This window comes from Carcharodon carcharias, chromosome 11 (genome assembly GCF_017639515.1).
Source record: "Carcharodon carcharias isolate sCarCar2 chromosome 11, sCarCar2.pri, whole genome shotgun sequence".
In the NCBI taxonomy this organism is placed as follows: Eukaryota; Metazoa; Chordata; class Chondrichthyes; order Lamniformes; family Lamnidae; genus Carcharodon; species Carcharodon carcharias.
The window spans coordinates 2,552,370-2,573,854 of NC_054477.1; the positions used below are offsets into that span (position 1 = coordinate 2,552,370).

At 48.2% G+C, this 21,485-nt stretch overlaps 1 protein-coding gene across 3 annotated transcripts in view; it reads left to right on the top strand.

Moving 5' to 3' along the window:
* The first annotated feature begins 20,970 nt into the window (after nucleotides 1–20,970).
* LOC121284134 (tripartite motif-containing protein 2-like) overlaps nucleotides 20,971–21,485 on the top strand; it is a 96,372-nt gene continuing 95,857 nt past the window's right edge. For all 3 annotated transcript variants that reach the window (XM_041199304.1, XM_041199307.1, XM_041199306.1), the window contains exon 1: nucleotides 20,971–21,137. In XM_041199304.1, coding sequence (XP_041055238.1) covers nucleotides 21,007–21,137 — 131 coding nt within the window. In that variant the 5' untranslated portion in view covers nucleotides 20,971–21,006. The remainder of the gene's footprint in view (nucleotides 21,138–21,485) is intronic.

The window sequence follows — 21,485 nt, forward strand, 5'->3', positions numbered from 1 at the left end:
TATTCCATCTGCCAAGTTTTTGTCCATTCACCTAACCTGTCTATATCCCTCTGTAGACTCCTTGTGTCATCCTCACCACTTGCTTTCCCACCTATTTTTGTGTCATCTGCAAACTTGGTGATAGTACAATCACTTCCCTCATCCAAGTCATTAATATATATTGTAAATAATTGTGGCCTCAGCACTGATCCCTGTGGCACTCCACTGGTTACAGGTTGCCATCCTGAAACTGCCCCCCTTATCCCAACTCTCTGCCTTCTATTAGTTAGCCAATCCTCTATCCATGCTAATATAATACCCCCAACATCATGGGCTCTTATCTTATTAAGTAACTTTATATGCAGAACCTTATTGAACACCTTTTGGAAATCCAAATATATCACATCTACTGGTTCCCCTTTATCTATCCTGCTTGTTACCTCCTCAAAGAATTCTAATAAATTTGTCAGTCATGATTTCCCCTTCATAGCCATGCTGACTCTGCTTGATTAGATTATGTATTTCTAAATGCTCTACTATTACATCCTTTATAATTGACCCCAACGTTTTCCCAATGACAGATGTTAAGCTAACTGGCCTACAATTACCTGTTTTTTGTCTCCCTCCATTTTTGAATAAGGGTGTTACATTAGCAGTTTTCCAATCCTCTGGGACTTTTCCAGAATCTAAGGTTTCTTGGAAGATTACTACCAGTGCATCCACTATCTCTTTAATATCCTAGGATGCAACCCATCAGGGTCCAGGGGACTTATCGGCCTTTAGCCCCATTAGTTTCCCTAGTGTTTTTTCTCTACTGATAGTTATTGTATTTATTTCCTCCCCACATTTTGCCCCTTGATTATTTAGTATTTTTGGAATGATATTAGTGGCTTCTACCGTAAGGACTGATGTAAAGTATTTATTCAACTCCTCTTGCCATTTCCTGGTTCCCCATTATTATTTCCCCAGCTTCATTCTCTAAGGGGTCTATGCTCACTTTGGCCTCTCTCTTCCTTTTTATATATTTAAAGAAGCTCTTACTGTCCATTTTTATATTACTTGCTAGTTTACCCTCAAAGTTTATTTTCTCCCTCTCTATTTGTCTCTTTAAATCTGAAGCTTGGACCCTTCCTCTCTGTTTCTCACTTTTATCTTCACTAACAGGACCTTTTCCAGGTTCCTGTCCTTCCCTTGACTGGAAGGTTTTCTTGGGACTTTCTCCTGTTCCACTCGCCTGGATGTTTGGAGTTTTTCCTTAGCCTGGGACTGGCTCTGTCCCCTTGGCTCCAGTCTCTCTCTGGCTGCTACTTTCAAGCAGTGTTAGGTCAGAGTTGGCTCCCTGCCTGTTCTAGGCTGCTTCTCTGACAGCTGTCTTCAAAACCAACTGAACTCCAACAGCTTCCAAAACAAACTGCTGTTTCTAGCTTTTCTGCGTGTCTGTGGGAGGGACCTGCCTTTCTGGCCCCCTGTTGCTAGGCAACAGTCCAATTCTTCGACTCTTGTTTGTTTAACCTACAGATGTGCTATGGGAAGACTCAACAAATCTCTGGGAATTGCTGGGAAAACTTGAGCTTTCGGTGGGCAATTTCCCTGTGCACTGGGATGTTCTGGAAACGTCTCCAGCCCTGAGCTGGAGTCGGAGGGTGGGATTGTCCATCCCGGCCCTCAGTCCTGTGGTGGGGGCAGGAACCAGGAGTGTTAATGGCCACAGTGACCAGTGGAAACTGCGCCACATTGTGCAACACTGGCCTAGGCAGAGCCTCGATGTCCTGCACAATGAGGAGGGCAGGATGGTGCGCACCCCAGTGTCATATCTGGGGGCCATATTTACAAGGCGTCCAGACAGCAACTTACCCACCGTGGATGGAGGAGATACCCTGGTGACCCCAGTGACCTCCGGCCCCGGGTTCAGCCACGCTCCCCTCAGCGTTGGGGAACAGGAGCGCCCCCTGTACCCTGAGGATGGAAGGAGGAGGCCGAGACCTGTGACTGACCCTGCCGGGGAGGGAGTCACCAGGGGTGGCCAGTGCCCACTGCCTCCACTGGACGACCACCCTCCAGTGCAGGAAACAGATGGATGACCTCATCCCTGCTGCCAGGGGAAGTGAACACCGACTGCTCCCACTCACCTCACTGAATGGGGGAGGGGGCACGGGCCAAGGGCACTGTCTGTGCGGCCTAGACAGAAAAGAGCTACTCAGTGTGATAGGTGATGCCTCACAGCCTCACTGCTGTCCATCTAGTCTGCAGGAGGAGAGGCCACTGTGGGTCCCTGACCCTCCCTAAAAGAGCTGGGGTAGGGGGAAGGGGGTTGATGTGTTGAGGGCACCACTAGGGACAGGTATCTGTGAGTCTTACCCCCTGTCCGCACAGGCACTGGAGGGTGTTGTCCAGGACCCTAGTGGACAACCTGCAGTGCATCAATCACATGACACACAGTCCAGTGGGGTATTTTTAAGAGTGGAAGCAGCAAAAAGACACCTGAAACCCAGTTGCTCTCAACACCACCTTCTCCCTTTGTACAGGAAAAGCTGAGGCACAACAGGAGAGAGAGAGAGAGACAGAGAGAGGGGGAGAGAGAGAAGGGGAGAGAGAGAAGGGGAGAGAGAGAGGGGGAGAGAGAGAGGGGGAGAGAGAGAGGGGGAGAGAGAGAGACGGGGGACGGACGGACGGAGAGAGAGAGAGACGGGGGACGGACGGACGGAGAGAGAGAGAGAGAGAGAGAGACGGACGGACAGAGAGAGAGCACATCAATCACATGACACACAGTCCAGTGGGGTATTTTTAAGAGTGGAAGCAGCAAAAAGACACCTGAAACCCAGTTGCTCTCAACACCACCTTCTCCCTTTGTACAGGAAAAGCTGAGGCACAACAGGAGAGAGAGACGGGGAGAGAGAGAGACGGGGAGAGAGAGAGACGGGGAGAGAGAGAGAGACGGGGAGAGAGAGAGAGACGGGGAGAGAGAGAGAGACGGGGAGAGAGAGAGAGACGGGGAGAGAGAGAGAGACGGGGAGAGAGAGAGAGACGGGGAGAGAGAGAGAGAGACGGGGAGAGAGAGAGAGAGAGACGGGGAGAGAGAGAGAGACGGGGAGAGAGAGAGAGAGACGGGGAGAGAGAGAGAGAGACGGGGAGAGAGAGAGAGAGACGGGGGAGAGAGAGAGAGAGACGGGGAGAGAGAGAGAGAGACGGGGAGAGAGAGAGAGACGGGGAGAGAGAGAGAGACGGGGAGAGAGAGAGAGACGGGGAGAGAGAGAGAGACGGGGAGAGAGAGAGAGAGACGGGGAGAGAGAGAGAGACGGGGAGAGAGAGAGACGGGGAGAGAGAGAGAGAGACGGGGAGAGAGAGAGAGAGACGGGGGGGGAGAGAGAGAGAGACGGGGAGAGAGAGAGAGAGAGACAGAGAGAGAGAGAGAGACGGGGAGAGAGAGAGAGAGAGACGGACAGACAGAGAGAGAGAGAGAGACGGACAGACAGAGAGAGAGAGAGAGACGGACAGACAGAGAGAGAGAGAGAGACGGACAGACAGAGAGAGAGAGAGAGACGGACAGACAGAGAGAGAGAGAGAGACGGACAGACAGAGAGAGAGAGAGAGAGAGACGGACAGACAGAGAGAGAGAGAGAGAGACGGACAGACAGAGAGAGAGAGAGAGAGACGGACAGACAGAGAGAGAGAGAGAGAGACGGACAGACAGAGAGAGAGAGAGAGAGACGGACAGACAGAGAGAGAGAGAGAGACGGACAGACAGAGAAAGAGAGAGAGAGACGGACAGACAGAGAGAGAGAGAGAGACGGACAGACAGAGAGAGAGAGAGAGACGGACAGACAGAGAGAGAGAGAGACGGACAGACAGAGAGAGAGAGAGAGACGGACAGACAGAGAGAGAGAGAGAGAGACGGACAGACAGAGAGAGAGAGAGAGACGGACAGACAGAGAGAGAGAGAGAGACGGACAGACAGAGAGAGAGAGAGAGACGGACAGACAGAGAGAGAGAGAGAGAGACGGACAGACAGAGAGAGAGAGAGAGAGACGGACAGACAGAGAGAGAGAGAGAGAGAGAGACGGACAGACAGAGAGAGAGAGAGAGAGAGAGAGACGGACAGACAGAGAGAGAGAGAGAGACGGACAGACAGAGAGAGAGAGAGAGAGAGAGACGGACAGACAGAGAGAGAGAGAGAGAGAGAGAGAGACGGACAGACAGAGAGAGAGAGAGAGAGAGAGAGAGAGACGGACAGACAGAGAGAGAGAGAGAGAGAGAGACGGACAGACAGAGAGAGAGAGAGAGAGAGAGACGGACAGACAGACAGAGAGAGAGAGAGAGAGACGGACAGACAGAGAGAGAGAGAACATGGGTGGGGGCCGGTCTGAGCTCAGGACCCTCACTGAGTTTGAGGAGCGGGAAGCAGAGCCTGTGGTGGACAGAGGAGTGGGTGGTGGACAGAGGAGTGGGTGGGGGACAGAGGAGTGGGTGGGGGACAGAGGAGTGGGTGGGGGACAGAGGAGTGGGTGGGGGCAGCTTCTATCCAGGAAGGACCCATGCATAATGTAGCCACATAGAAACCCAAGGCTCATGTGTTCCGCCATGTTGGAGGAGCTGATGCAGTCACTCGAGGTCTCCTCTCTCACTCACAGGTACCAGCAGGAAGAGGGGAGGGGACGAAGAAGGAGTCCTGTCCCTCAGGGGACCGAGGACATTGAGGAGGAGGAAGAGTGTGTGCCTGTAGAGCTGTTACCGCAGCTACTGCAGCCTCCGCCAGTGCAGAGGCACACTCAGCAGGTACTACACCTCGTTCAGGTAGAGCCTCACAAGCTGGTGGTCACTGCACAGCCACATCTGCAGCAGGAGGAGGCAGGGTCAGCCAAGGAGCAGTGTTGGGGAAGAGACATCTGCGATGTCTGAGTCAGATGATTGGCCCTGCACTAGGTGCTGGAGATGTAGTGAGATGAGGGGGAATTAGGTTTCTTTCAATTAACTCAGTACGATGGATTTATTATATAACAAAACTTTTTTAAACAGGTTGCAAGAGCTGGTTAACACAATTTGTAATCTTGAAGTGTAGCTATCTATCGCTTTTACACGCACACACACACACATGCACACACACACGCACACACATGCACACACACACACACACACATGCACACACACACACACACATGCACACACACACGCACACACATGCACACACACACACACACACATGCACACACACACACATGCACACACACACACACACACACGCACACACACACACACGCACACACACGCACACACACACACATGCACACACACACGCACACACATGCACACACACACACATGCACACACACACACACACACACACGCACACACACACACATGCACACACACACGCACACACATGCACACACACACACAAACAAAGGACAAACAAATAGAGTCTCTGCCGAGATGGGCAGGTGAAGAAAAAAACTTTACAATAAGGATAAAATTCACAGGTTTTGATGCTGACAATCTGGTGCTCCCTCGTGCAAGGGCAGGTCGCTAGTCCAGTAGATGTCTGCCATTTCTCACCAATGGAGCTTGAGCTGTGGGGAGAATAGAGCCGGGTCAATCTTGTTTGTCTCAGCCTCTCAGGTTTCCAAAAACAGATAAGTTCTCCTGAGATGAGGTTACCTAGCTGGATACTGATACCCAAACTGTACTTCAAGCAGGGCAAGGAGAACGTGAGCTGAGCAGCTTTTCCCCTTCTCAGTTCATTCCTAACTTAGTTCAAAGCAATTAGTTCAAAGCATAAAGCTCCTCCGTCAGGTGATTTCCAGTAAATCACCAGGCCTTTGCCTTGAAAATAACTTTTTCCCATCAATTAAAGTGATTGCAATTCAAATAGACAAATAGCTCTCCTCTACAATTGCCATGCTGGTCATTTAGCTGATGTCATGTGATTTCTTAGAAAAGTCAAGCTTGCTTCAGTCCGAGATGAACTTATGACCTTAAAAAAATCCAGGTCAGCTCCCAAGTGTCCAAATAATGCAATTTCCTTCCAAATTTTAACAGAAATGATGTAGATATGATTCTGACGAGATAAAGGGTTTTGCAGATATAGGTCTAAAAGCACTCATCAGTCCCAATGTCCTCGTGCTACATGCTGGGTTCCCCTTCAGCTGTCCAGCTGAGATGTGTTTCCGCTGCCCCCAATGACCTGAACCCATGCAGCATTTCGAGATCACCAACACGAGGCTGTAGACTTGTGAGCAGCCATGATTGTCGTAACCTTCTAGGTATGGTCCAATACCCCTCCACCCTTAACCATTGACCCCCCCCTCCCCGCCTGCTCACCAGGTGTGACTTTGACCTTCCCACAGTTACCCTTCAACCTGTTCCCATCACCCTCTGTCCCGTGCAGGTGAAGGTCCAGATCCCCAATCTTTCCGAGGAGTCCAGCCTCCGCCATAATCATAGATCTGACCCCTCTCTCCCTATCTACCCCCTGAATCCACTTCTCCATCTGTATCCCCTACTACAGCCCTCAGTATCTGTTCACTTGCCACCACCAGACCCTCACCCTCCCAGTCTATCAGATCCCACTGCCCCCTTTAACCCTTACCATCCCTTCCTTTCGCCAATTCCCTCAGTATGGCCCTCAGGGTTCATCAGTTGCCAACACTGACCCCTGCCTCTGACCCCCTTTCCCCTCTCACCCCCATGCCCATTCACACCTGCCCAACCCCAAGCACTCCACCACAGCCCTTCCCACCCTTCTGCTCCATAATACCTCACACATTCCATGATCCTCAAAGCATCTCTCCCTTTCTCAAACCACCCCCAATCTCCCTGACCCCCTCTAGGCCTTCACACTTACCACACCTCTTCATTCCTCTCCTCCCGGTGTAATACCTCCCCAGCACAGACCATTGCCGCACAAGAGTAACACACAACTGTTCACCAGCTGGGTGAAGACCACATCCTGGGAGTTCCAGCAGGGTGAAGACCACATCCTGGGAGTTCCAGCAGGGTGAAGACCACATCCTGGGAGTTCCAGCAGAGTGAAGACCACATCCTGGGAGTTCCAGCAGAGTGAAGCTCACATCCTGGGAGTTCCAGCAGAGTGAAGACCACATCCTGGGAGTTCCAGCAGAGTGAAGAACACATCCTGTAAATTCAGCAGGGTGAAGCTCACATCCTGGGAGTTCCAGCAGAGTGAAGCTCACATCCTGGGAGTTCCAGCAGAGTGAAGCTCACATCCTGGGAGTTCCAGCAGAGTGAAGACCACATCCTGTAAATTCCAGCAGAGTGAAGATCACATCCTGGGAGTTCCAGCAGAGTGAAGACCACATCCTGGGAGTTCCAGCAGAGTGAAGACCACATCCTGGGAGTTCCAGCAGAGTGAAGACCACATCCTGTAAATTCCAGCAGAGTGAAGATCACATCCTGGGAGTTCCAGCAGGGTGAAGACCACATCCTGTAAATTCCAGCAGAGTGAAGATCACATCCTGGGAGTTCCAGCAGAGTGAAGCTCACATCCTGGGAGCTGCAGCAGAGTGAAGACCACATCCTGTAAATTCAGCAGGGTGAAGATCACATCCTGGGAGTTCCAGCAGAGTGAAGCTCACATCCTGGGAGTTCCAGCAGAGTGAAGCTCACATCCTGGGAGTTCCAGCAGAGTGAAGACCACATCCTGGGAGTTCCAGCAGAGTGAAGCTCACATCCTGGGAGTTCCAGCAGAGTGAAGCTCACATCCTGGGAGTTCCAGCAGAGTGAAGATCACATCCTGGGAGTTCCAGCAGAGTGAAGCTCACATCCTGGGAGTTCCAGCAGAGTGAAGCTCACATCCTGGGAGTTCCAGCGGAGTGAAGCTCACATCCTGGGAGTTCCAGCGGAGTGAAGCTCACATCCTGGGAGTTCCAGCGGAGTGAAGACCACATCCTGGGAGTTCCAGCGGAGTGAAGCTCACATCCTGGGAGTTCCAGCGGAGTGAAGCTCACATCCTGGGAGTTCCAGCAGAGTGAAGCTCACATCCTGGGAGTTCCAGCAGAGTGAAGCTCACATCCTGGGAGTTCCAGCAGAGTGAAGCTCACATCCTGGGAGTTCCAGCAGAGTGAAGCTCACATCCTGGGAGCTCTAGCCGGGTGAATATCCACGTGGTTGATGCTCCACCCACTGCTGCACCTGGTGTATCAGGGCCCTTGGTTTTTGGAGGCCTCCATCTAACTCTCTCTGAAAGCTGCCCCAGCTGAGTCCCAGCATGTCCACCCCACTTTGGTGTGGATGTGTTCCAGACCGGTGTGATATCCCCCTGGCAGTGTGGACAATTGGACAGGGTGTACAATTCAGTTTGGGTTTTCATCTACATTCCATTCATTGGATTGAAAACATCGTCACACCGGCCTCTGCTGGGACTGGTGACCCACCATGATGGGACTGTAAAATTCCGCCCATAGTCTATCAACTGAGCCCCCAATCACTCTCACTGATTCCCCTGATACCCCCAGCCAGAAACCCTGACCCCTTTACACTATCTGACTGGTGCCAACCACCTGACTCCCCTCCAAACTAACTCTACCCTCCCACCTACCCACCTTACCCACCTCAGTCACTGTACCCACATTTACCCTACCCCCATACCAATCCTACCCGCTCATGCACTTACCTCACCCACCCTACGCTGATACATCACCCACCCTATATATATACCTCACCCACCCTATACATATACCTCACCCACCCTACGCTGATACCTCACCCACCCTATACATATACCTCACCCACCCTATACATATACCTCACCCACCCTACGCACATACCTCACCAACCCTACTCACATACCTCACCCACCCTACGCACATACCTCACCCACCCTATACATATACCTCACCCACCCTATACATATACCTCACCCACCCTACGCACATACCTCACCCACCCTACGCACATACCTCACCCACCCTACTCACATACCTCACCCACCCTACGCACATACCTCACCCACCCTATACATATACCTCACCCACCCTATACATATACCTCACCCACCCTACGCACATACCTCACCCACCCTATACATATACTTCACCCACCTACACATATACCTCACCCACCCTATACATATACGTCACCCACCCTACGCATATACCTCACCCACCCTACACATATACCTCACCCACCCTATACATATACCTCACCCACCCTATACATATACCTCACCCACCCTACGCACATACCTCACCCACCCTACGCACATACCTCACCCACCCTACGCACATACCTCACCCACCCTACGCACATACCTCACCCACCCTACGCACATACCTCACCCACCCTACGCACATACCTCACCCACCCTACGCACATACCTCACCCACCCTACGCACATACCTCACCCACCCTACGCACATACCTCACCCACCCTACGCACATACCTCACCCACCCTACGCACATACCTCACCCACCCTACGCACATACCTCACCCACCCTACGCACATACCTCACCCACCCTACGCACATACCTCACCCACCCTACACACATACCTCACCCACCCTATACATGTACCTCACCCACCCTACGCACACACCTCACCCACCCTACGCACATACCTCACCCACCCTATACATATAACTCACCCACCCTATACATGTACCTCACCCACTCTATACATATACCTCACCCACCCTACACACATACCTCACCCACCCTATACATATACTTCACCCACCTACACATATACCTCACCCACCCTATACATATACCTCACCCACCTACACACATACCTCACCCACCCTATACATATACCTCACCCACCCTACACACATACCTCACCCACCCTATACATATACTTCACCCACCTACACATATACCTCACCCACCCTATACATATACGTCACCCACCCTACGCATATACGTCACCCACCCTACGCATATACATCACCCACCCTACACATATACCTCACCCACCCTATACATATACCTCACCCACCCTATACATATACCTCACCCACCCTACACATATACCTCACCCACCCTACACATATACCTCACCCACCCTACACACATACCTCACCCACCCTACACACATACCTCACCCACCCTACACACATACCTCACCCACCCTACGCACATACCTCACCCACCCTACACACATACCTCACCCACCCTATACATCACCCACCTACACATATACCTCACCCATCTACACATATACCTCACCCACCCTATACATATACCTCACCCACCCTACACACATACCTCACCCACCCTACGCACATACCTCACCCACCCTACACATATACCTCACCCACCCTACACATATACCTCACCCACCCTACACATATACCTCACCCACCCTACACATATACCTCACCCACCCTACACATATACCTCACCCACCCTACACACATACCTCACCCACCCTACACACACACCTCACCCACCTACACACATACCTCACCCACCCTATACATATACCTCACCCAATCTACACACATACCTCACCCACCCTATACACGTACCTCACCCACCCTATAAATATACCTCACCCACCCTATACATATACCTCACCCACCCTATACATCACCCACCTACACATATACCTCACCCATCTACACATATACCTCACCCACCCTACACATATACCTTACCCACCCTACACATATACCTCACCCACCCTACACATATACCTCACCCACCCTATACATATACCTCACCCACCCTATACATATACCTCACCCACCCTATACATATACCTCACCCACCCTACGCACATACCTCACCCACCCTACACATATACCTCACCCACCCTACACATATACCTCACCCACCCTACACATATACCTCACCCATCCTACACATATACCTCACCCACCCTATACATATACCTCACCCACCCTATACATATACCTCACCCACCCTATATATATACCTCACCCACCCTATACATATACCTCACCCACCCTATACATATACCTCACCCACCCTATACATATACCTCATCCACCCTACACATATACCTCACCCACCCTACGCACATACCTCACCCACCCTACGCACATACCTCACCCACCCTACGCACATACCTCACCCACCCTACGCACATACCTCACCCACCCTATACATATACCTCACCCACCCTACGCACATACCTCACCCAGCCTACGCACATACCTCACCCACCCTACCCACATACCTCACCCACCCTACCCACATACCTCACCCACCCTATACATATACCTCACCCACCCTACGCACGTACCTCACCCACCCTACGCACGTACCTCACCCACCCTACGCACGTACCTCACCCACCCTACGCACGTACCTCACCCACCCTACGCACGTACCTCACCCACCCTACGCACGTACCTCACCCACCCTACGCACGTACCTCACCCACCCTACGCACGTACCTCACCCACCCTACGCACGTACCTCACCCACCCTACGCACGTACCTCACCCACCCTACGCACATACCTTCTCACTGTAGTTGTTGTCAAAGCAGTTTGCTGATTGTTAAACTCTTCACTTACTGAACAATGCAGCTGGTAGTACACAGAAGGAGGTGTGCTCTCTGCCTGCGCTCTCTGCGCCTGCTCCCTCTCAGGTTTCCTGCACTCAGTCACATGTGAAGGATCTTCCATCAGAAGATCACAAGGTCGGTCTGAAACATTGGAGGAAGATAAGGGAACATTTTTTTGTCTGACAAAGGGTCAGAAATAGGTCAAGGGGACGAGGTCATCATAAATCAAATCGAGGCAAACCTCAGGATTGGGCCAGAGATATTTTGAAATGAAAGATTAGAGGGAGCTTTACTCTGTATCTAACCCCCTGCTGTACCTGCACTGGGAGTGTTTGATGGGGACAGTGTAGAGGGAATTTTAATCTGTATCTAACCCCGTGCTGTACCTGCCCTGGGAGTGTTTGATGGGGACAGTGTAGAGGGAGATTTACTCTGTATCTAACCCCGTGCTGTACCTGTCCTGGGAGTGTTTGATGGGGACAGTGTAGAGGGAGATTTACTCTGTATCTAACCCCGTGCTGTACCTGTCCTGGGAGTGTTTGATGGGGAGTGTGTAGAGAGAGCTTTACTCTGTTTCTAACCCCGTGCTGTACCTGTCCTGGGAGTGTTTGATGGGGACAGTGTAGAGAGAGCTTTACTCTGTATCTAACCCCGTGCTGTACCTGTCCTGGGAGTGTTTGATGGGGACAGTGTAGAGGGAGCTTTACTCTGTATCTAACCCCGTGATGCACCTGTCCTGGGAGTGTTTGATGGGGACAGTGTAGAGCGAGCTTTACTCTGTATCTAATCCCGTGCTGTACCTGTCCTGGGAGTGTTTGATAGGAACAGTGTAGAGGGAGCAAATTACTGCCCAAGCAGTTTGCAAAGGGTTATAGACAGGTCAAGTAAGTGGGCAAAAATTTAATCGATTGAGTATAATGTGGGAAAAAGGGAACTTGTCCACATTGACAGGGAGAGTCGAAAAGCAGTATACATTTTAAATGGAGAGCGATTGTAGATCCTGGTGTTACTGAGGGACCTGGGTGTCCTGGTACATGAATCACAAAAAGTCAGTCTGCAGGTACAGCAAGTGATTAGGAAGGCAAATGGGATGTTGGTGTTTATTGCAAAGGGAATGGAATATAAAATTAGGGATGTTTTACTGCAGCTGTACAGGGCTTTAGTTCACAGAATCATAGAATTGTTACAGCATAGGGGAAGGCCATTTGGCCCATTGTGTCTGCAGTGATTCTCCAATGAGCAACTCACCCAGTGCCATTCTCCCACCTTCTCCCCGTAACCCTGACCATTCTTCCTTTTCACATAACTGTCTAATTCCCTTTTCAAAGCCTCGATTGAACCTGCCTCCCCCACACTCTCAGGCAGCTCATTCCAGGCACAAACCACTCGCTGGGGGAGAAAGTTTTTCATCATATCACTTTTGTTTCGTTTGTTAATCACTTTAAATCTGTGCCCCCTCGTTGTCAATCCTTCCACCAATGGGAACAGCTTCTCCCTATCTACTCTTTCCAGACCCCTCATGATTTTGAACATCTCTATCATATCTCATCTCAGCTTCTTCTCTCCAAGGAGAACAGTCCCAACCTCTCCAATCTATCCTCATAGCTGAAGTTTCTCATTTCTGGAACCATTCTTGTAAATCTCTTCTGCCCTCTCTCCAATGTGTTCACATCCTTCCTATAGTGTGGTGCCAAACTGTACACAATATTCCAGCTGAGGTCTAACGAGTGTCTTATATAAATTCAGCATAACCTCCTTGCTCTTTTACTCTCTGCCCCTATTAATAAAGCCCAGGATACTGTATACCTTATTAACTGCTCTCTCCACCTGTCCTGCTACATGCAATGATCTATGCACATATACACCCAGGTCTTTCTGCTCCTGCACCCCCCATTAAGAATTGTACCCGTTATTTTGTATTGTCTCCATGTACTTTCTACCAAAATGAATCACTTCACATTTCTCCACATTGAACTTCATCTTCCACCTATGCACCCATTCCACCAACTTCTCTATGTCCTTTTGAAGCTCTTCTCTCTCCTCCTCACAGTTCACAATGTTTCCAAGTACTTTTTCATCTTCAAATATTGGAAGTGTCCCCTGTACACCAAGGGCCAGGTCATTAATATATATCAGCAAAAACAAGGGTCCCAATACGGACCCCTGGAGAACTCCACTCCAAACCTTCCTCCAGCCCGAAAAACACCCATGAATCATTACTCTCTGTTTCCTGTCACTCACTCAATTTTGTATCCACATTGCTGCTGCCAAGTTTATTTTGTGAGCTATAATTTTGTTGACTGGTCTGTTGTGTGGCCCTGTATCGAATGCCTTTTTTGAAGTCCATGTACACCATAATCAGCAGCATTACCCTCATCGATCCACTCTGTTCTCGTCAATCCTCTCTGTTACCCCACCATTACCCCAGCATTACCCTCATTGATCCTCTCTGTTACCTCATCAAAAAACTCTGGCAAGTTAGTTAAGCACAATTTTCCCTTAACAAATCCGTGTTGGCTTTCCTTAATTAACCCACAGTTATTTGTCCCGGATATTTTTTATTCATTCATGGGATGTGGACTTCGCTGGCTGGGTCAGCATTTATTAAACTACAGGCCAGTTAGCCTGACATCTGTCACAGGGCAAAGGTTGGAAGCTACTATTACAGATGTTGTAGCAGGACACTTGGAAAAGTTTAAGGCAATCAGGTAAAGTCAATATTGTTTTGTGAAAGGGAAATCATGTTTAACCAATTTATTGGAGTTCTTTGAAGGAGCCACATGTGCTGTGGATAAAGGGGAACCAGTGGATGTGCTGTACTTAGATTTCCAGAGGCATTTAATAAAGTTCCACATCAAAGGTATTTTCAGAAAATAAAAGCTCATGATGTAGGGGGTAACATATTGACAGGGATAGAAGATTGGCTGGCTAAGAGGAAAAAGCAGAGGGTTGGCATAAATGGGCCTTTCTGGTTGGTGGGATGTAACGAGTGGTGCACCACAGGGATCAGTGCTGGGACCTCAACTGTTTACAATTTATATAAATGAGTTGGATGACGGGACTGAAGGTATGATGACTCAAAGATAGGTGGGAACATAAGTTGTGAGGAGGACATATGGAAGCTACAAAGTGACATCGATATGTTGTGAGTGGGCAAAGACCTTGCAAATGGAGTATAATGTGGGAAAATGTGAAATTGTCCATTTTGGCAGGAAGAATAAAAAAGAAGCTTATTATCTAAATGATGAGAGATTACAGAGCTCTGAGATTCAGAGGGATCTGGGTGTCCTAGTGCATGAATCACAAAAGGTTAGTGTGCAGGTACAGCAGGTAATTAGGAAAGCTAATAGAATGTTATCATTTATTGTGAGGGGAACTGAATACAAAAGTAGGGAGTTTATGCTTCAGTTGTACAGGGCACTGGTGAGACCATATCTGGAGTGCAGTGTACAGTACTGGTCTCCTTATTTAAGGAATGATGTAAATGAGTTCAGAGAAGGTTTACCAGACTAATACCTGGAATGAGCAGGTTAGGTTTGTATCCATTGGTGTTTAGAAGGGTAAGAAGAGACTTAACTGAAACCCTTAAGATCCTGAGGGGCCTTGACAGGGGGATGTAGAGAGGATGTTTCCTCGTGTGGGAGAATCTAGAATGAGGGGTCACAGATTAAATATAAGGGGTCACTCATTTAAGACAGAGATGAGGAGAATATTTTTCTCAGAGGGTTGTGAATCTTTGGAACTCTCTTCCTCAAAAGGTGGTGGAAGCAGAGTCTTTGAATATTTTTACAGCAGAGCTAGATAGATTAAGGGGGTGAAAGGTTATCGGGGATATGGGGCTGAGGTTACATTCAGATCAGCTGTGATCTTATTGAATGGGGGAGCAGGCTTGAGGGGCCGAGTGGCCTACTCCTGCTCCTGATTCATATGTTCATATGTAAGAGATAGCAGAGGCGTAACTAATCATATGTGCTAATTTGTTTGAAAATGATATAGTGCCAGACAGCTAATGTAATTCTTACATTTCAGAAGAGGGACAGAACATGCCCAGGATTCATAGTCCAGACAAGTTTAAAGTTAGAAAATTAATGAAATCCTTCCCAAAGGAGAGAATAGAAGAATATCTAGAAATGAGAAATATAATAACGAACAGTCAGTGTGGATTTCAAAAGGTAAAATCTTGCTTGACCAACCTTTTTGAATTTTTTAAGGAGGTAACAGCGAGTGTAGACAATGGTGATGTAGTAGATTCAACTTATCTGGATTTTCAAAAGGCCTTCAATAAGGTGTTCTATAATAAACTAATGAATAAGAACCTAAGAAACAGGAGCAGGATTAGTCCATTCAGCCCCTCAAGTCTGCCCCACCATTCAGTAAGATCATGGCTGATCTGCCCCAGGCCTCAACTCCTCTTTCGTGCCAGCTCCTCATAGCCCTCAACACCCCGATATTTCAAAAATCCATCTGCCTCCTCTTTAAATACTTTCAGTGATCTAGCCTCCACAACTCTCTGGGGTAAAGAATTCCAGACATTCACTACCCTCTGAGAGAAGAAATTCCTTCCCATCTCAGTTATAAGTTAGTGTCCCCTTATTCTATAACTATGTCCCCTAGTTCGAGATTCCCTCACTAGTGGAAACACCTTCTCCACATCGATACTATCAAGTCCCCTCAGAATCTTGTAGATTTCAATAAGATCACCTCTCATTCTTCTAAACTCTAATGAATAAAGGCCTAACCTGTTTAGCCGTTCTTGATAAGTCAACCCTTTCATCGCAGGAATCAGCCTAGTGAATCCATTTTGAACTGCCTCCAATGCCAGTATATCCTTTCTTAAATACAGGGACCAAAACTGTACACAGTACTCCAGGTGCGGCCTCACCAACACCCTATACAGTTGTAACAAGGCTTCCATATTTTTAAACTTCAACCCCCTAGCAATACAGGCCAAAATTCCATTTACCTTCTTAATTACTTGCTGCACCTGCAAGCTAACCTTTTGTGTTTCATGCTCAAGAACACCCAGATCCCTCTGTGCTGCACTTTTCTGGAGTCTCTCTCCATTTAAATGATAGCCTGTCTTTTGATTCTTCCTACCAAAGTACATGACCTCACACTTTCCTACATTAAATTCCATCTGCCAAGTTTTCTCCCACTCATTCAACCTGCCTATATCCCCTTGCAGATTCCTTATGTCCCCATCACAACATGCTCTCCCATCTATTTCTGTATCATTGGCAAATTTGGATACATTACACTCAGCCCCCTCCCCCAAGTCATTAATATAGATAGTAAATAATTGAGGCCCTAGGACTGATCCTTGTGGCCCTCCAATAGTTACATCTTTCCAACCTGAAAAAGATCCATTAATCTCGACGCTCTGTCTTCTGTGTGTTAACCAATGATCGATCCATGCTAATACATTACCCCCAATACCGTGAGCTCTTATATTGTGCAATAACCTTCTACGTGGCACCTTACTGAATGCTCCTGGAAATCTAAATATACCACATCTACCGGTTCCCCTTTATCAACTCTGCTTGTTATATCCTCAAAGAACTCTAGCAAATTTGTCAATCCTGATTTCCCTTTCACAAAACCATGTTGACTCTGTTTGATTGTGTTAAGCTTTTCTAAATGTCCTGCTATTTCTTCCTTAATAATGGACTCCAGCATTTTCCAGATGACAGATGTTAGGCTGACTGGCCTATAGTTTCCTGCTTTTTGTCTCCTTCCCTTCTTGAACAGGGGTGTCACATTAGCAATTTTCCAATCCACTGGTACCCTCCTGGAATCCAGTGAGTTCTGGAACATTTTGACCAATGCCTCCACAATCCCTGCAGCCACTTCCTTTAAAACCCTTGGATGCAGGTCATCAGGTCCTGGTGACTTGTCTGCCTTTAGTCCCATTGGCTTGTCAAATACTTTGTCCCTCATGATAGAGAATGTTACAAGATCTTTCCTCCTATTCGCTCCCTGCTTATCTGATATCTTTGGAATGTTTATAGTGTCCTCCACTGTGAAGGCCAATGCAAAATTATTTATTTTAAATTATCTGCCATTTCCCTGTTCCCCATTATCAGTTCTTCAGTCACATCCTCCAAGGCCCACACTCACTTTAGCTATTCTCGCTCTCTTTTTATATACCCGTAGAAGCTCCTGTTGTTTGGTTTCATATTTCTTGCCAATTAATTTTCATAATCAATTTGCTTAAACTTCTGCCACTGCTCATCCACTGACCTTCCCCTTAGTCTATTTTCCCAGCCTGCTTTAGACAACTGTTCCTTCATAGCTCTGTAATTGCCCTTATTTAAGTTGAAGACACTGGTTTGAGACCTGAGTTGCTCACCCTCAAACTGAATTTGAAATTCTACCATGTTGTGATCACTACACCCTCGGGGATCCTTAACAATGAGATCTCTTATTAATCCCACCTCATTACACATGACTAGATCTAAAATAGTCTGTTCCTGGGTAGGTTCTGCAATGTATTACTCTAAGAAACAATCCCTGATGCACCCTGCAAATTCGTCTTCCATGTTACCCCTGACAATCTGATTTGTCCATTCAATATGCAGATTAAAATTACCCAAGACAATTGTAGCACCCTTCTTACCCTCCATCATTTCCCAATTTATTCTTTGTCCGACAGTAAGGCAACTCTTCAGGGATCTATAGATGACTCCCACCTGTGATTTCTTTCTCTTGCTATTCCTTATTTCCACCGAAACTGATTCCACATCATGATCTGTTGCATCTATATCACTACTCACCACTGCACTGATACCTTCCTTTATTAACAAAGCTACCCCATCTCCGTTTGCTTTTTGCCTATTTTTCTGGAATGTTGAATCCCCTTGAATATTGAGTTCCCCAGTCTTGGTCACCCTGCAACCATGTCTCTATAATAGCTATCGAGTCCGATTCATTTATTTCTTTTTGGCCAGAGAATGTGGAGTTGGGATACCTGGCAGAATGGGTTTCTGGCTGGCTTCAAGACAGAGAGCAGCCAGTGGGAGTAAAGGGTCGTCATTCAGAAAGTGGGAAGTGGCTGGAACCACTGCTGTTCACAACTTACATTAACGATTTGGATTTTGAAATGAAAAACACAATTTCTAGTTTTGCAGATGACACCAAATTGGCTGAATAATTAATACTGAGGAGGATTGTAACAAATTACCAGTGGAAATAATAAACTTGCAGAATTGGTAAATAGTTGGCAAATTAAGTTTAACACAGATAAATGTATTTTTTATTCATTCATGGGATGTGGGTATCGCTGGCTGGGCCAGCATTTATTATAAATGGGAGGTGGTACATGTTGATAGGATGAATAGGGAGATCACTTACTAGCTGGAAGGTGTGGGACAGGGTGGGGTAGTCTCGGGGTACAAAAACACCAATCACTGAAAGTTTCTCCACAGGTTAACAAGGCCAGAAAATAACAAACCAAGCATTAGGCTTTATTTCTAGAGGGATAGAATTGAAAGTAGGGAAGTTATGCTGAACCCGTATTGAACCTTGGTCAGACCCACACTTGGAGAACTGTGTGTAGCCCTGGTCGCCATATTATAAAAAGAATATCGAGACATGGAGAGGGTGCAGAGAAGATTTACAAGGATGAAACCCGAAATGTGTGGGTATAAATAAATGCTGGGCCAGCATTTATTGCCCATTCCTAATTGCCCTTGAGAAGGTGGTGGTGAGCTGCCTTCTTGAGCCGCTGCAGTCCATGTGGTGTAGGTACACCCACAGTGCTGTTAGGGAGGGAGTTCCAGGATTTTGACCCAGCGACAGTGAGGGAACGACGATATATTTCCAAGTCAGGATGGTGAGTGACTTGGGGAGGAAATTCCAGGTGCTGGTGTTCCCATCTATCCGCTGGCCTTGTCCTTCTAGATGGTAGTGGTCGTGGGTTTGGAAGGTGCTGTCGAAGGAGCCTTGGTGAGTTCCTGCAGTGCATCTTGTAGATGGTACACACTGCTGCTACTGTGCGGGAAACGTCGCGAAAGGATTGACAGGCTGGGTCTCCTCTCTTGAAAAACAAAGGATGAGGGGTGACTTAATAGATGTTTTTAAAATGATGAAAGGTTTTGATCGAGCGGACACAGAGAGAATGTTTCCTCTTGTGGGGAAGAGCAGAACGAGAGGCCGTCAGTATAAGATGGTCACCCAAAAAATCCAATAGGGAATCCAGAAGAAACTTCCTTCCCCAGAGAGAATGGTGAGAACGTGGAACCCACTACCACAGAGAGTGGCTGAAGTCAATACTATCGATACATTTAAGGAGAAGCTATACAACAGTTGTGGGAGAAGAGAATAGGGGGTTATGATGGTAGATTTAGATGAGGAAGGATGGGAGGAGGCTTGAGTGGAACAGAAAGGCTGGCATGGACTTCATAAATAGAGGCATAGAGTACAAGAGCAAGGAGATTATGGTGAACCTTTATAAAACACTGGTTTAGCATCAACTGGAGTACTGTGTCCAGTTCTGGGTGCCGCACTTTAGGAAGGATGTGAAGGCACTGGAGAGAGTGCAGAAAAGATTGATGAGAATGGTTTTCGCACTGAGGATCTTCAGTTACGAAGGTAGATTGGAGAAGTTGGGACTGTTCTCCTTGGAGAGGAGACGGCTGAGAGATTTGATAGAGGTGTTCAAAATCATGAGAGAGCTGGATAGAATAGAGAGGGAGAAACTGTTCCCATTGATGGAAGGATACAGAAGTAGATGGTGGAGTGGTGATAACATCACTGGCGTAGTAATTGAAAGGTCCAGGCTAACAGTCTGGGGACATGGGTTCAAACCCCACCACGGCCACTGGTCAAATTTAAATTCAATTAATAAAGTCTATTGTTCTTTAGGGAAGGAAATCTGCTGTCCTTACCTGGTCTGGCCTACATGTGACTCCAGACCCACAACAACGTTTTTGGCTTAATTGTCAACCCATCCCACAGTTTGAGGGCAATTAGAAAATGGACAACAGATGCTGAACTTTCCAGTGAGGCCCACATCCCAATGAAAAAATATAAAAAAGGCCAGCACAGATGGAAGGGAATTGGCAAAGGGAGCAGTGGTGACAATGCAAAGCTTGTTCACACAGCGAGTGGATGGGGTCTGGAATGCACTGCCTGAGAGTGTGGGGGAAGCTGGTTTCATTGTGACTTTCAAAAGAGAATTGGATCATTCTGTGAAGAGACACAAATTGCAGGGTTATGGGGAAAAGGCAGGGAAGTGGGATGAGGTGAGTTGCTTTTCTAGTGAGGCAGCACATGAACCACCTCCTGTCCTGAGACTGTTCTATCTATGGTGTGCAATATTAAATTGTCCCTCTCTCCTCTCCCTTTTTCTCTGTCTCTCTCTCTTCTCTCCCTTTACCTCTCTGCTGCTTTCTCTCTTTCTCCCCTCCTCTCTCTCCCTCCCTCCCTCTCGCTCTCTCTGTTTCTCCCTCTCTCCCTTTCTCCCTCTCTCACTCTCTCCCCCTTTCTGTCTCTGCAGGTTAAGCTTGTTCTCTGAGTGTTTGCTCTGTGCTGAGTTACCATGGCAGGCTGTGAGTCCATCACCAGTCCTGTGGTGCGACAGATTGACAAGCAGTTTCTAGTCTGCAGTATTTGCCTCGATCGCTATAACAACCCCAAGGTTCTGCCATGTCTACACACATTCTGTGAGAGGTGAGTCTGAGCAGCCTGGAGTCTGTCTGGCTACAAAACAGGATATGGGGTACAGGAGTGTTTTGGGGTACAGCATGGACGCAGGGCTGTGGGGGGAAACGGCTACAGGGGTGCAGGATATAGGTACACCCTGGGGATCCAGGATGGATCCAGCCTGGGTACTGGTATAGACCAGACACCATGTCCAGCTCTGCGCAATTACCTGTGCTGAACCCTCCATAGCCATGTTGTAGCCTCTGAATCCATGCTGCACCCCAGGCTGGTGCTGGAAGTGTGGGATGGGTGCTGGGTACTGGGTGTGGGTGCTGAAGATGGGTGCTGGGTGCAGGGTGTAGGTGCTGGGTGTAG